At 36.3% G+C, this 18078-nt stretch overlaps 1 protein-coding gene across 1 annotated transcript; it reads right to left on the minus strand.

Annotated features, from left to right (window-relative positions):
• Positions 1-12562: 12562 nt before the first annotated feature.
• On the minus strand, positions 12563-12991 carry LOC133297044 (uncharacterized). Its single transcript, XM_061496104.1, has one exon. It carries the CDS (start codon positions 12989-12991, stop codon positions 12563-12565), a length of 429 nt encoding a protein of 142 aa, XP_061352088.1.
• Between the last annotated feature and the right edge of the window lie 5087 nt (positions 12992-18078).

Raw genomic sequence — 18078 nt, forward strand, 5'->3', positions numbered from 1 at the left:
AGGAAGAGAATGAGGAAACCTTGGGAGAAAGCTCTGATTGTTAAACTCCTTGGGAAGAAAATTGGGGTGGAGTTTATGAAGAAAAAAATAAATGTCTTATGGGCTAGAAAAGGCAAAATCAATGTCACTGATATTGGTAATGACTTTTTCGTAGTCCAGTTTAGTGAGAAGGATGATCTCAATTTTGCGTTGAACGGTGGTCCATGGATTGTTTTGGGTCATTATTTATCGTTGAGGAAGTGGGAACCAACTTTCAGACCTAATAGTGCTGGAATTGCTAAGATTGCTGCTTGGATTCGTCTACCGGATATTCCCATTGAATTCTATGATGAAGCTTTTTTTAGAAGGATTGGAAACTGGTTAGGCAAGATGATCAAGGTAGACAGCAATACAAATGCTCATGTAAGAGGACGGTTTGCAAGAATATGTGTGGAACTGGACCTATCTCAGCCATGGACCTTGGATGGTTGTTAATCGTCAACGCAGGAGCCGGCAACCTCCTCAGACGGCCGGTGCAGTCCAGCCAGGCGCTGGTTCAAAAACGTTACAAAGGAATAATGATAAGGGAGTTATGACCAGCGATAATCATGGAGATAATCATGGTGATAAGAGAGTTATGACCAGCGATAATCATGGTAATCATGGTAATAAGGGAGTTATGGTAATCATGGTAATAAGGGAGTTATGACCAGCGATAATCATGGAGATAATCATGGTGATAAGGAGGAAATTACGCAATCACGGTTTGCAATCTTAACAGCTGGACCTATTAATGAGGAGGATCATAATCAAATAATTAATTCTGTTACTCCTCATATGGGGGCCCCTCAGTTTGAAATTCCTCAGAAAATATGGACTAAATCCAAAAAGTCCAAAGATACCCCTAGGACTAAATCAACGGTTCCTACTATGCATGCGGCTCATTCTTCAAGCACGGGTAAGAGGTGTCCAGTCCAGAGTGAAAATCGTGAAGATCATACTCCCATTCCACCATCTCCATCAATTGCTACTCCCATGGCGGTTAGTCCTATGCAAGCAAATCAACATGATCAGGAAAATGGGATGAAAGCAGATAGCACTTTGAACCAGAATCAAGAGCAGTTATATGACACATTTCATAAAACTGGTCCTGATATATCAGTTGACAACAGCAGCGACATCCAAAATCCTGAAACCTCAACCATCTCTACGTGCATGGAGGTGGACAGAGTTCACCAGGAAGATATTTCAAGAATGAAGGATGCAAGAACCTTGGAGTCTTGCGTTCAACATAGTTTTTAATGAATTTATTCTTCTGGAACTGTAGGGGAGCAGTGAAACCCCAGTTTCAAAATTCGCTTTTTCTGTTTACTAGGAAATATAAGCCTAGTATTGTAGTGATTCTAGAACCTCGGTGTAGTGGTCAAAAAGCTTCTGACATTATCCGAAAATCTGGGTTTAAGCATGCTTTTGTTCAAGAGGCAGAAGGTTACTCAGGGGGTATTTGGATCCTCTGGAATGATGAGACTGGTCTCGTTGAAATTATTAATCACACAAAACAGTTTGTTCATTTTAAAGTTCAGAATTTTCATGTTCCTTCCTTTTCTTGCACGGCAGTTTATGCGAGTCCTAGGGAAGAAAATAGAAAGGAGCTATGGGATGATCTGCTAAACATTAGTCTCCATTGTAATGGGCCGTGGTTGGTGGCTGGGGATTTTAATGAAATAGCAAATCGGGATGAGAAGAAAGGTGGCTGTAGAGTTAACTTAAACAGATGTTCCAATTTTGCAAATGTTCTTCATAATTGCAAGCTGCTGGATCTTGGAGGATCAGGTCCTTGGTTTACATGGAAGGGTCCGAAGTTTCTTCATCTTGATCGTGTTTTTAAGAGGCTGGACCGAGCCTGTGCTAATGCAAGTTGGAAGACTACCTTTACTGATGCTGGCGTTAAGGTACTTCCACGGATTTATTCTGATCATAGTCCCATTTTGGTCTACTTGTCTAACTTGGACACAGGTTGGAAAAATCGTCCCTTTCGCTTTGAGATTGCTTGGATGGAGCATTATAACTTTACTCAGTTTCTGGCTAGGAGCTGGAATGTTGTGAAAGACACTAGAACGAATCTGCATGATCTGACTCCAAATTTAAAAAGATGGAACAAGATAGTCTTTGGCAACATTTTCAATAGGAAGACTAACCTATTGCATAGTATTGCAGAAATTCAGAATCATGTTGATTATCATACCAACTTATCTCTCCAATCTAGAGAAAAGGAGGTTAGGAAGGACCTTGATGCGGTTCTCATACAAGAAGAGATCTTATGGTTTCAAAAAGCCAGGGTGAAATGGATAAATGATGGGGATAGAAACACCAAATTCTATCACATTAAAACAGCTACTCGAAGAAGTTCGAATAGGATTCTTGAGTTAAAAAATTCTGATGGGATTTGGGTGAAGGAAGCTAGACAACTTCATCAATTGGTAACAGATTTCTATAGCAACTTGTTTAGTGAGGAAGTCCTTAATCGTGATTGGGTGAAATCAAAGACTACTTGGCCCCTTCTGCACGATGATCTGCTATCTAATTTGACTCGTAATCTTTCGGATGACGAAATTTCAAAAGCTGTTTTTAGTATCAATGGGTCAAAAGCTCCAGGGGAAGATGGTTTTCCAGCTGCCTTTTTTCATAAGAATTGGAGTCTTATTAAGACTAATGTTATTAAGGATGTTAACATGATGTTTCAGAATCCCAATCTGATTCACCTTGTGAACTCGACTCTTCTGGTCCTCATTCCAAAAGTAAAGAGACCTGAAAGTGCTAAGCAGCTCAGACCAATCTCTTTGTGCAATGTCATTTATAAAATCCTCAGTAAAATTCTGGTTAACAGAATGAAGCCCCTAATGGAAGAGATGGTGTCTCCCTTCCAAGCTAGTTTTGTTCCTAAACGACATATCCAGGACAACATCATCATCACCCAAGAGCTGATCCATTCAATGCGTAGAATGAGAGGAAGAAAGTGTTTCATGGCAATTAAAATCGACTTGGAAAAGGCTTATGATATGTTAAATTGGGAGTTTGTTCGTAAAATTTTGGATGAAATTCAAATCCCACACTGGTTCACAAATATTATCATGAATTGTATCAACTCTGATAAGGTCTCAGTGCTTTGGAATGGAGCCATTGCAGGTGACTTCCTTCCTTCAAGAGGAGTTCGTCAGGGTGATCCTTTATCTCCCTACATTTTTGTTCTAGCCATGGAAAAATTGTCTCATCTCATTCAAGATGCGGTTGACAATAAGAGATGGAAGCCAATCTCCGTGGGATCAAAAGGTCCTAAGATAGCCCATCTGATGTTTGCTGATGATTTGATGTTGTTTGCAGAAGCTTCTCTAGATCAAATCAAAGTTATAGTGGATTGCTTGGAGACTTTTAGTTCAATGTCTGGCCTAAAGGTTAGTATTCCGAAATCTAGTATTTTTTTCTCGAAAAATACAGATGCTCACATTGCAGATGATATCACAAATGTGTGTGGCTTCAAGCAAACTCACAATATAGGGAGATATCTTGGGTCCATGATGAAACATGGTCGAGTAACCAAAGACCATTATGCTGATGTTGTTGCAAGAATTAGGCACAAGTTATCTGGTTGGAGTAACCAGGTCTTATCTTTTGCCGGTCGAATTACACTTTCCAACTCCGTTATTTCAGCAACTCCTATATTTCAAATGCAACACAGTCTGCTTCCTGTAGCCATTTGTGATGAAATAGAGAAGTTGCAGCGTGCCTTTATTTGGGGTGATAAAAATGGTCAAAGGAGATCTCATCTGGTTGCATGGGATAATATTTGCAAGCCTAAGAGCATGGGTGGCTTAGGGGTGATTAACCTTCGTGTCCAAAATATGGCTTTCTTTCACAAGCTTGCATGGACGATACTTACTTCGCCCGATTCGTTGTGGGTTCGAGTTGTAACAAGTAAATATAAGAGAGGTTTGGATCTTCGGAGGGAAGTAAATCATAAAGCATATGACTCATACTTCTGGAAAAATCTGTGTAGTGTTTGGCCATCTTTTCTTCAAGCAATGCAATGGGAGATTGGAGACGGTAATGATGCATTATTTTGGACAGACAATTGGTTGGGTTTAACTGAGTGTCTTGCCTCTCTGGCTACTCGTACTCCAACTGGTTTGGAGTTGAATCTCCCTGTTAGTGCCTTCGTGAACAGCAATACTGGTCAATGGAACTTTCCCTATATTCGTCAATATCTCAATGATCAAGCTGTTGCAAGGATCCAAGCTGCTCTCATTCCTAGCGCATCGGATGGAAATGACCGCATTATTTGGAGAAATCAAAAGGTTGGCTGCTCTTTAGTTAAAACCGCGTATTATAACATGCTTGGTTTCCCTCTCATGCCGTTGAAAAATTCTTGGACTACCATATGGAAATGGCATGGGCCTCAACGTGTTAAATCTTGTATGTGGATCATAATGCATGGCCGCCTTCTTACTAAAGACCACACATCTAGATGGAGTGGGGAATCTGGTCATTGTAAAATATGTCCTGGTGAGTTGGAAACAAACCTCAATGTTCTAAGAGATTGTAAGCATGCTAGAAGTGTTTGGAATTCTCTGGTTTCAGCTAATCGGCAAAGCTTATTCTACAGCTTGGATCTTAGAGATTGGGTTGAAAATAATATCTCAAAAGCTTGGAATCAAAGTAATTCAGATGATTGGCGTGATGTCTTTTTTATCTCTTGTTGGTTCATTTGGGGATGGAGGAACAAAAGTGTCCATGATACTAACTTCAAGCATCCAACCCATGGAACGCACATAATTGCTATGTATATAGAGGAAGTTCGTAACTGCATGGGTAGGAAGGCTATGGCTACTACTAGCATTCATCCAACTCGTATGAGTTTATGGAAACCTCCAAGGTTAAATTGGGTGAAGATTAATATTGATGGGGCAGTTGAAAGGAATACTGAGGTGGCTGCTTGTGGTGGGATTATCAGATCTGATGATGGCTCTTGGTTGGGAGGCTTTGAGTATCATATTGGTGCTTGCACTCCTTTAATGGCGGAGCTTTGGGGAACTTTAAAAGGTCTGGAATTGGTTTGGCAACTGGGATTTAAGAAGGTGGAACTAGAAGGAGATGCTTCTGAAGTATTCTCTTTGCTTGCTGATTGCAATGCAGCTTGTCAGCCTCGTATAGTGGCTAAGATACAAGCACTCATCGGTCAGGATTGGGAGGTAACGCTTTCTCATATTCCAAGGGAAGCTAATTCCTGTGCTGATTGGTTAGCCAAGTCTGCTCTTCACAAAGATACTGGATTCTGGAGTCATAGAGTTATGCCGTTTCACCTTGCTCAGTTATTTGATCACGATCTTCAGGGAATCTCCTCTTGTAGGGGTATAGACCCTGGATAGTTATTTTTTGTTTCTGGTTGTTTGTTTGTTTTTGTTTGGGGCTTCGCCCCTTAATGTTATCAAAAAAAAAAAAAAAAAAAAATAATTATTTATTTAAAAATAAATTTTGATAAAGATGCATCGAAGAACTCACATTTATATGAGATGTTTCATTTATTGTGTTATTTGTTTTAGTTATATAAACATAATAAAACCCTTAAAACAGTAAGATTAACGTCATAGAATATCAAGTGCATGACTTGATGTGAAATATATTTTTTTTGGAGACAACTTGATGTGAAATACTATTAATTAAAATCATAAAACTATTTTTAAATGTCTCTAATCAAGTATCATTGTGAAGTGAGACAATGATAATATATATATAAATTAGTACATGTACACTCATGACCATATCTATATACTATATCTTACTGATCATGAATATGAGATATTCAAGTCTTCATATTAGAGTAGTGATGTATTGGATTAACCTATTATGAGAACATTACATGGATGTTAGTTCTCTTGAAGACTATGGGATACAGAGTCCATTCACATGAACTCAGAGCAATTCTCTACATGAAAAGTTATTTGTTTTAATCTCATTGAAGCTGAATACAACAAAGCTAGTTATTGTATAAACTACAAATCATAGGCAGGGATGTTAGTGATTTATATGAGATTTGTCCCTCGTATATAACAATAACAATATCTTTGAGCCCCTTGATTGGGTAAGAATGTGAAATGCATGGTTAAGCTCAACTGAGTCAATATCGAATATTGATCTATTTTGTTTTATTAAGTTTATTTTGATGTTAATAAAATAAATATTAAAAATATAATAGTGACACGTTTCAAGTCATTAAGTTTGGTTTAGTGGCAAAGAATTTGAATAATTTGTATTATAATATCAATATGTGTTCAATTCTATAAAAAAAAAAAAATTGACATGTTTCATGTCTTACATTCAATTGAAATATTTGGACAAAAGTACTGGACTAAATGATAATATTAGTGACAGGAGTTATATCTTTGATATTCCTATTGCTTGGAGTGCATGATATAACTTTGATATTTCTATATTAGATACCATTATTTTTTTAAGTCATCTACTACAATTAAGGGTCCGTTTGGATGGGCTTTTAAAAAAAGAACTTTTAATGAGATACTTTTTTTAGAATAACTTTTTTTAAAAGCCATAGTTATTTTGTGTTTGGATACAATATTAAAAAAGTATTTTTAAGTAAAAATATTATTTGGATGTTAAAATAAATAAAAAAACCACTTTTAAGTCTAGAATTACTTTTATACCCTTGTGCATTTTGTTTTTCTTTCTTTCAATGAGCACTATTAATCGTCATCTTCACCTGATACTTCCATCCTCATCTTATCCAAACGCTAACATATTGTCTGCTAAACTTCCTTTCCTTTTCCCTTTCTCTTCGTCGTCTTCCCTTGGAAGTGCTATTCCCGTTTCACCTTCGCAAGTTGCAACGCTACTATCCATGGCCAATCGCTGGGTTAGGCCCAAGGTTCATTTTGATCTATCTGTTTTGTCTTGGAGACAGAGATGTCCAGCCCAATGGACTGGTATGTTGATCTTGGATCTAGTGCCCTCTCAAATAGATACCCTTGAGTCAAGCAGATCACTGTTCACAGTAAACAACTAACGACTTTGCCAAAGGGTGTGTGTGTGCGCGCACAGTGACAACATAACAGTAAGGGAGAGAGCGTACCGTACCTTTAGAGTTTACCTCTTATTTATAGGAGTTACCTATAGATAATATGATATGGACCTTCAGTACCTCTGATGAGGGCTCATGCTTGTCTGTCATGTTGTCGTATTAGGATTAGTATCCTTGATGAATACTATCCATAATTATACTTGATTTAAATCTTGGATTGTCCCTTATTGGGTCTGTCATTCAATGGGCCCTTTATACGGGTCCATAACAGTATCGATATAAAAGTAATTATATATATATATATGGAAAATTAGGTGTCATGTGATTGGATACAAGTTTTTGTCCGTTCAAAAAGTTATAATTATGTATTACGGATAATACGTAGTTATAATATTAAAGTTTTTTCTTTCTTTCTCCTACATCACCCGACAATTGTTTGAAAAGTTATTGAGGAAAGAGAAAAAAATAATTTTTAATATTATAACTATGTACTACACGTAGTACATAGTTAAATTTCTGAATAGAGAAAAAAAATAACTTTAGTATTATCTCTATGCGTTATCTTTGACCGGACAAACTCTTGTATCCAGTCACTGTACATTCGCTGAACCTATATATATATATATATATATATATATATATATATATATATATATATGTCCTGGGATCATCCTATATCTTGCTTCTTCCTAGGAACGACTTTGGTCTTCTCACTTAATGGGACTGTGATGGCCAAGGGTTAAACCCGGCAACCTGGGATGTGGGATTATACCCACAACTAATCAGCCCTCCAAAACAACACCCACAATCACCACTCTCAGCAACCGCTTTAGGGCTACTCCATACAACCATAACCACTCCCAAAGGCTGTATATATATCGCTATAGTACGACAGTACCCCCGAAGAGTCAAAACTGTCCATATTGCTCACCCTTAAAATCTTGTGCCCTAGAGCTTTCATCACCCATAACACACACACACAGATCCCTTTAGTGTGTACCTCTCGGACTTTGGTTAGAGGTATTGGACTATCATTGTCGGTTATCTCTTTCACTTGCTCCGTAAATACAATTACTAGCCTCTACGATAAACATTGGTGTTCAGCTCTCAACAATAGAAATTATAATTCTTACACCAAATTTTAATAGTTGATTTTTGTGAAAAGTAATTCTAATTTTTCAATAAATTATAACCGTTGGATTAATGGAAATTAACGGTGAAAAAATAGGTTGTAAGAGGTTATAAAACTTTTAGGTTGTAAAAATAACGCTCCTTATGTATATATATATATATAAGAAAACATTTTCCAAACAACTTGAGATATATTTATCTCCGTCCACCAAAAAATACGTCTTTTTATTTATTTAGTTCTATTAGTTATGAAGAATGGAAAAGCAGAAAAGAAAAAATGTTACTGAATTTCATAATTCTCATTACTCAATAGAAAAGTTGCATACAGTGGTGAATTATATACAAGGCATGAGGTTATAACAGAAAAGCGTAAAAATAGCACTATATCACTACTCTACTAACATAATGTGCACATGAGCACAAACCTCTCTAACAGAAACGTGGAAAGAGAAATAGCAATGTAAACTATCAGAAAGATAAAAGAATTACAAATAAAATAAAAATGAATATTAATAGCCCCCCTCAAGATGGAGAGTGGATGTTTAAAACACCCATCTTGGACACCAGAACAACAAACTTGGAGGGAAGCATAGGCTTGGTAAGCAGGTCCGCGAGCTGTTTGGAGGAAGGAATAGGAAAGGTCTTAATGCGTCCTTTGCGAATGTGCTCGCGAACAAGATGACAATCGATCTCAATGTGCTTGGTGCGCTTATGGAAAACCGGATTTGCTGCCAAGTGAATAGCAGAATGGTTGTCACAAAAGAGATGTGCAGGTGTTGGATGCAAAACTTGAAAATCTTTGAGAAGTGAAAACAACCATAAAAGGTCACATGTGACATTAGCCATAGATCTGTATTCTGCTTCTGTAGAAGACCTGGACATAGTGTGTTGCTTTTTAGACTTCCAGGAGACAAAGGAATCACCAATAAAAATGCAGAAACCAGAAATTGAACGCCGGGTTTCGAGGCAAGAAGCCCAATCTGAGTCACAAAAAGCATTTAATTGAATAGGAGAGGCAGAGGAGAAGAAGAGGCCTTGACCAGCAGTAAGCTTAACATAACCAAGGAGCCTGTGTGCAGCTTGAAGGTGAGGGACCCGAGGAGAAGCCATAAGTTGGCTCAAACGATTAACAGCAAAACAAAGATCAGGTCTAGATATTGTAAGATAAAAAGACGTCCAATCAGCCGCCGATATATGGATGGATCAGATAGGAGGTCACCATCAGTGGTGGAGAGCTTGAAACCAACATCCATTGGCGTGCTACGGGGCTTACAACCCAACCGGCCAGAATCTTTAAGAACCCCCAAAGCATATTGCCGTTGAGAAATAAAAATTCCCTTTGTACTTCGAGCAACTTCAAGTCTGAGAAAGTATTTCAAGGAACCAAGATTTTTTAACTTGAAACTGTTATGCAATGTGGCAGTAAGCTGCTGTACTTCATGAGGATTGTTAGAGGCAACAATAATATCATCAACACAAACCAAAATAGCAATAAAGCATGTAGAAGAAGAACGAACAAATAAGGAGTGATCAGATTGTGATTGTAGAAACCCAAGTTGTGTAAAGGTGGAGGAGAACTCGGCATACCACTGCCTAGAAGCCTGACGGAGTCCATAAAGAGATTTATGGAGGCGGCAAACAACATTAGGAGGAAGGGATGAATGACTGGAAGTGTAACCAGGAGGCAAATGCATATAAACCTCCTCAAGCAAATCACCATGGAGGAATGCATTATTGACGTCAAGTTGGACAAGGGTCCAATTGTGTATGGCAGCAAGAGCAAGGAGAACTCGTACGGTTGTTACCTTAGCAACCGAAGAAAAAGTATCCATGTAATCCACCCCCTCTTTTTGGGTAAAACCCTTAGCCACCAACTGGTCTTTATACCTCTCAAGGGATCCATCCGAGTTATATTTAACCTTAAAAACCCAACGGCAACCAACAGCCTTCTTGGATGGGGGAAGAGAAACAATAGACCATGTTTTATTTATCTCAAGAGCTGTAAGCTCACTGGACATAGCAGCCTGCCATTTTGGGAGCTGAGAAGCCTCAGTAAAAGAAGATGGCTCAAAATGTGAAGAAAGGGAATTAATAAAAGCAGTGTGTGAGGGTGATAGTTTGGTATAAGAAAGGGAATTGGACAGGGGATGAGCTGTTGGTGAAGAACAAAAATAATCATGAAGATGGACATCGAGTTGGCGGGTTCTTTGGGGTCGTGGGGTGATGGGGGTGTGTTGAGGAATAACAGAGGTGTCAACAGAAAAATCAAAAAAAGAGTATGATTGGGGTAAGCGAAGAAAGTCTGTAGGGAATGGGCAGGAATGAGACTGTATGCAAATGGAAAAATGTTTTCATAAAAAATAACATCACGAGAGATGAAGGTTTTGTGAGACTGTAAGTCAAAAAGTTTGTAACCCTTGTAGCCGGGTGGGTAACACATAAACACAACAGGGGAGGCCCGGGGGGAAAATTTTTGCCGGTTCTTAGGAAAAGTGGAACTGTAACACAAGCAGCCAAAGACTCGAAGGTGATCATAGGTAGGTGGCTTATGAGATAAAAGCTCAAAAGGTGTCAAGGAAGCAAGAAGAGGGGAGGGGGTTCAGTTGATAAGGTAAACGACAGTGAGCACACAATCCTGCCAATATGGTAAGGGGATGTGTGACAGAAAATGCAAAGCACGGGCAACATTAAGAAGATTTTGGTGCTTACTCTCAACAACAGAGTTCTGCTAAGGTCTATCTACGCAAGAATGAAAGACATGTATCCCTTTAGAGGAGAAAAAAGAATGCAGATGAAATTTAGGTGCATTGTCACATCTAACAGACTTGATAGTATAACGATACTGAGTCTGAATGAGAGAATAAAAATGAGGAAAAACATAAGCAAAGTCTGATTTGGCACGAAGGAAGTATGTCAAAGTGAACCTAGTGGAGTCATCAACTAAGGTTAAGAAGTAATGTGAACCCTCAACAGATGGGGTGTGGAAAGGACCCCAGATGTCGAGGTGCATGAGATCAAAAAGAGAATTGGAAAGTTTGGGATTTAAAACAAAAGGAAGTCGTTTCTACTTAGCAAGGGGACACACAGAACAATGATGTGCAAAATCTAAATTCTCAGAAAAACCCAAAACAGACTTCATTTTATTTAAAACAGAAACAGATAAATGGCCCAATCTGGAGTGCCAAAGGACAAGGTCCCTTACAGAAACAGAAAAACTCAGCGGATGGGGGACATGCACAGTAGGAAATAAATTGGTACTGTCTAAAAGATAAAGATCCCCTTGGCGTTCAGCAATCCCAATCGTCTTGGAGGTTGCACGATCCTGAAGAAAACAGTGAGAAGCAGAAAAATTAGCGATGATGGGAGAATCGCGAGTCAAGGAAAGGATGGAAAGAAGATTAAAATGAAAAGAGGGAACAAAAAGAACATTAAAAAGTTTCAAAAAATCAGTAACAAAAACGGAACCAATAGCAGAAACAGTAGTAAGAGAACCATTAGGAAAACTAACAAAAGAAGACGAAGGAGAGGAGGAAACAAATAAAGAGGAAGAGATACAAACATGGTGCGTAGCACCAGTGTCCAAAACCCAAGAAGAAGAAGGGATGGAAACGGAGTACTTATCGCTAAAACTTGCGATAGAAGGGAAAGACTCAGTGACAGAAGGAGCTGACGAAGGAGCCGAGGAAGGAGATGACGTTGAAGAACTCTGTTGAAGAAGCGTAAGTAATTGGTTGTACTGGGTAGGGGTGAAAGCCAACGGAGTATCAGCGGTGGAAGGGCTAGGGTAGACCGAGTAAGGGAAATGGGGAAATGAGTTGGGGTGTGGTGAGGTTGAGTGAATGAAGTGGGCCTGAGGGTAAGGTGGGTTATTGGGCCGAGGGTTTCAGGTGGGCTTATAGCCAGGGGATAGCCATGCAACTTAAAACACTTTTCGCGAATATGGCCCGAAAGGTGACAATAAGTGCAGAAAGGTTTGGAGCGGCGTTGGGCAGCGGCTGCAAGGGTTGGAGGAGAGAAATTAGTGGTGGTGGAATTGAGGAGAGGGGATTTGGAAATTGCAGATGGAGGCAGGGAAACGGAGATTTGGCGTTGACGTTCCTCTTGGAGGATTAAGGAAAAAACTTTGGCAAGCGAAGGCAATGGATCCAGTAGCAGGATCTGGGCACGGGCTGATGAAAAAGAGTCAGTAAGGCCAATGAGAAATTGAAGAACATGGTCTTGTTCTCTTTGATGGGTGATCTGCCGAAGGGCACCACAGGTGCATGTAGGCAAGGGAAGATAAGCATGGAGCTCGTCCCAAAGAGCCTTGAGCTTGGTATAATAGCCACTGACGTCGAGCGGTCCCTGACTGAGAAGGGAAATCTATTGCTTCAACTGGAAAATACGGGGACCATTGGCTTGAGAAAACCTTGTAGCCAGATCTGTCCAAACCTCATATGCATTGGAGAAGTAAAGAAGGCTGTCAGCAATTTCCTTCGATACTAAGTTAAGAATCCATGAAATAACCATGGAATTGCAGCGGATCCAAGCGGGAAACAGCAAATCAGTTGAAGGAGGTCGAAGAAGGGAACTATCAACAAAGGATAATTTGTTCTTGGCAGTTAAAGCGAAAACCATGGCGCGACGCCAAGAATGAAAATTAGAACCAGAGAGTGTATGGGAGACCAAAATCAACCCAGGATGGTCACCACTCTGTAAAAAATAAAGACTAGAACTGTCATCCATGGAGGCTGATGATCCAAAGGAAGCATAAGCTTGAGGAGGACGATTAGTATTAGAGCCACGAGCCATAAAATAGGCCTTTGAATGTTTTTAGAAAAGGCCTATTTCGAATGTTTTTGGCAAGTAAAGCCAGAGACTCTTGTTGAACTTCTACGTAAACTTGATAGATCAAGTGATCATGTTGATTGCGTTATTTATGATTCATTCTTGCCTTGGACTATAGAAGTTGCCAAGAGATTTGGGATAGTTGGAGCTGCATTTCTCACTGAAATTATGTCTGTCCAATAGTATATACTATCATGTTCAACAAGGAAAGTTTCGAGTTCCCCTCACAAAAAATGAGATTAACCTTCCTGCGTTGCGTAAACTTCAACTTGGGGACTTGGCTTCTTTCTTATTCTTTACTAATGTAGATAATCCACTTTTTATTGATTTGGCAGTGGCACTCTAGTCTCCAATATCGACAAAGCTGATTGGATCCTTTGCAATTCATTCTACGAGATGGAAAAGGAGGTTAGCAGCTCAAGTCATGTAACTTTAATGAACGTTTGATGAGTGATATTTTGTCATTTCAATATTAAAAAGTAAAGGTAATTTTGTTATTTAGATTAACATTCTCATCAATATTTTATAATTAATTAAATATAACATCAGTAAAATTAATTTAATATTTTTGGCAAAATTTTGGCTTACTAAATACACTTTTGTAACTTTTTAAGGAAAAAGATTTTTCATCATATTTCTAAAAATCTTTTTTTTCCAGATAAAAAATATCTTCTTTACCAAATGCTCGCTAGATGGCGAGTAAATCTTCAGGGCAATAAAAGTAAGTATATCCTTACTAAAAAGGGGAAAATAGAAATATGAAAAAAAAATAATTATAATATAAATATATTTTTTTTCATATTTAATAAAAGATGTATCGAGTCATTAGTACATTCATAATGCTGAAACTATTTTCCTAGATGACGTGGCAAACAGATCTGGGAAGCGCTCACAGGCATGATGTTTTAAAGCACACGGACGGCAACGTTGTTGGATCACCAATGACGATGGTGGCCTATAACAATGGTTGCTAAACTATGAAGTGTAGGTGCCCACAAGCATAGGACCGAGTAAAATCCATATCAGCAACCCCAGTATTGTAGGAGAGTCCTGCCCTTTTTCTAAAAAAATATTTTTACTACAAAAGAATCATAAAAAGTAATAATTCCATCATGTAGTAAAATCATTTTATTAAATATGCATACTAATGAATGAAGAGATTAATATTCCCGTGCAAGATATAAATAACTTTATCTCCTCTCACGTACAAATGAATAACTCCTTTGGAAAGAATAGGGAGGGAAAAAAAATCACATTCGCTCTAATGTGAATGCAGAAAAATAGAATTGTCTTTATTTTACTGAAAAAAACATTAATTCCATAAATAAATAATAAAATATTTAATATACTATAGAAAAATAGAGCATTTGTTAAACTATTAACAATTTCATTTGCATAAATAGTTACATGTTCTTGCCTTAAAAAATATAGGCGAGCGTAATAATAATTAGGATAAAAATGTTAGAATCACACCCCATCATTTTAATTTTAATTTTTAAATTTTAACTGCTTATGAAGATCTCATCTCATCATAATAAAATAGGGATATCATATCACGTTATATTAATAAGCAATAATATATGCAAAATAAGAAAAACAATCCAAATTACATGACGCGATGTAATTTTCATAATTAGCAAAAACCATAATTGAATATCCCGGTATGAGATGCGGTTTTTATAACGATCTAATCTCATCATAATAAAATAGGGATATCATATCACATTATATTAATAAGCAATCATATTTACAAAATAAGAAAGATAATCCAAATATGACGCGATGTAATTTTCATAATTAGCCAAAACCATAATTGAATATCCTGGTATGAGATGCGGTTTTTAAATCCTTATATTATTCTTAATAAAGCAACGAACTTGTTATCCTTATTTTGAAAACAAATTTATTAATGCATTAGTACTAGCAGCAAGCATGTAGTTTCTTTTATGGGTTTAATGCTCCTACAGCTAATATGTATATAAATTATCTACATTTGTTCCAAAAATAATATCGTTTTGCATTGAAAAATTTAAAAATTATAATGAAAAAGACTATTATAATCCTGAAACAAATTATAATTATAAAAATGGATAGGTTATTCTGCGTACTCTTATTTTACCTACTTTGCCTACCATTTTCAATACCGTTACATTACAACTTTATCCAATGGTGGAGATTTATTATATAAAATAAACTCTTTAACTCATTGTTCTCTCTCACGGCCTCTCGTTCTTTCTCTCTCCTCTCCTTTCTCTCTCTTTAATGGTGCTTCAGCATAAAAAAAAGGTGCAAGCTTTTTTCTCAATTCATCCAACTCAGTCATTGTTATGAGCATTTACATAAAAAATTAAAAAGGGGTGTCAAGAAGAAACAAACTCAGATGCCATGTGTTATAGGATCATGTATGCCTGTTGAACATCAATGGTGAAAAACAAGATAAGAAGGAGGAGATAAGTTGATTCGATTTCAAATTTCAACATCAAAATAGAAACGTTTCTCTAATCGTGGATTAATTCAAAGGAAAGGATTCTTCGTGATTTTCGTTTTTTTTTTGTATTTTTGTGGTTTATGCCATGTTTAATTATATTAGATTCAAGAAATTTTGAAAATTATATTCATCCAGCATAATTATCATGCCATTAATCGTTGATTGGATTTAGATTCAAATATAAATTCAGATTATAAATTATGCAAATCGACGGAGAAAAAGGGAAGGAGAGAGAAAGAGTGTGGGAGGAGAGAAATTAAAGAGAGAGAAAGGAGACGAGAGAGAAAAAAGTGAGAGGCAATGAGAGAGAGAAATGAGTTAAAGAGTTTATTTTATATAATAAATTTTCATCATTGGATAAGACTGTAATCCAACGGTATTGAAAGGGGTAGACAAAGGTAGGCAAAATAAGAGTTGGCAGAATAACCTATCTCTTATAAAAATACCTTATTTTCGTCTCAAAACGATGTCGTTTTGGACTCAACGTAGATAAGTTATCTACATTGACGGTAGAAAAAGCAATCCCTTCTTTTATTCACATGTTTGTAAATATCTAATACTAAGTGAGCATTTATAATTTTCTCATTGCATATAGCTCAATTATTGATTCAAAGGGATCGATCCCTGGCTGCGTGTATAGAAAATGCTTTATTGGAAAAATCTGTACCCAAGATCGTGTAATCTCTCCACCTCAAGGGGATTAGTCCTTGGCTTATGGCTGGAGATACTCTTAGAACAATTTTCAAAGAAAAATTATTGATTGAAGAAAGTCAGAGACAACCAAAATTGTGACTTAATAAGTATGATTCAATTGTTTAAAGAAACCGAAATTTAAAGTATAACAAATTTCGATCAAATCAAAATTCAAATAAAGAAATAGACATGATTGTGATTTGTTTGGCAAGAAAAAAAAAATTAACACATTTGGCATGATTTGATGTAATATCCCAGAAAAATAATAGTAATTTATAATACAATAAATTAATAATAGTAATAAATTATAAATTAGTAATAATAATAATGGGTGATAAATTGTGATTATTTGATTGATCATTATGCTTTAATGTTTGATTATTTGATTGGTAATGTTTGATTGGATTAGGATGAGTCAACAAACATAAATTGTTTAGATATGATGAGTCAACAAACATAAATTGTTTAGATATGATGAGTTAACAAACATAAATTGTTTAGATATGATGAGTCAGCATTGAGCCAGTAATGTATAAGCCCAAAACTTCAACTATAAATAGAGACCTAGCCTAACCAAACCAATTCACTCTCCTCTACTACTCTCTCTCTCTCTTCTCACTCCAAAAATTTTATTTTAATTATTTTCAAACTTTATATTTTTTTGATTATCAACCGATTCTCTGCCCCAAATTACTCTTTTCTTCTAGAAGTTAGCGAAAATGGAGACTAGGTAATCCCAATCTCTAGGTGGTTGTAGATTTGTTGTGTATGAAATTTTATTGGGTGTGTCTTAATCTTTAGGTAGTTATATGTTCGATATATGTAATCCTAATCCCTGGAGAGTCATAGATTATATTGATATGAATTTTGGTATATGTAATCCTATTCGTAGGTTATTTCTTTTATATAAAACTTGGATGTAATCCTAATCCCTAGGTGTTTAGGTTATCTCTATTATATGAAATTTGGGCATAATCCTTATATGTAATCCGTAGATGTTCTTAATAGTTTGGTATGAACATTTCTATATATATAGGTATTTGTTTTTTTTTTAAATTTAAATTACTACATATAATAATTAGAATATTTTTGGAAAATTTTTTTTATTTCAGAAATTATGATTATGTGCAATATATGATATAAACTTATATTTTAGAAATTATGATTATGATTATGTGCAATATATGATATAAAATGTTATTATTTTAGAAATTATAATTATGTGCAACGTATGGTATAAGATATTTTTTTTTTTTTTTGGTACATTGCCAGGAGGTATCCCCATTCAACCTTCTCCGGGCACCATGCCTTCGGGGTACGGCCCGTTTGGGCTAGCCCCTCATTGTAACAGTGGGTGCACTAAGCTTCGCAACCGGAGAAAGGACGAGACTAATTCCTCAACCGAAGATTTTTTGGCTTATTTTTAAAATTTTAAATTTTGGATCAATTTGTAATTAGTCTATAAAATGATGCTTATAACTTTTATTGTAGGAATTGAATTTTATTATTTTATAAATAAAAATTAAAAAATAGGGTTTCTTTTTTATTGATCACAATTTTTTTGTGAAGTTTAGTCACATTTTTTCTATACACTTCGGCATCACTACGTTATGATGAACAAAAAGAAACTATATAAAAAGTAACTAATATTGGAAAAATGTAATTTTACTAACCATCAACATACTTTATCAATAAATTGTAAACATAAAAATATAAACAAATAATACTGGCCAACTAAGTTTGAAAAATACGATCAAATGTAACAGTCAAAAGAGACAATCACCTTTATTAAATAATATAGATTATCATTTAGAATAACTGAAATAAGAGCATGTTTAGCAACATTATTTTTGGGAAAAATAATTAAAGT

Source organism: Gastrolobium bilobum, unplaced genomic scaffold, assembly GCF_033153095.1.
Source record: "Gastrolobium bilobum isolate Gb01-03AN ecotype WA unplaced genomic scaffold, APGP_CSIRO_Gbil_v1 utg5068, whole genome shotgun sequence".
Classification (NCBI taxonomy): Eukaryota; Viridiplantae; Streptophyta; class Magnoliopsida; order Fabales; family Fabaceae; genus Gastrolobium; species Gastrolobium bilobum.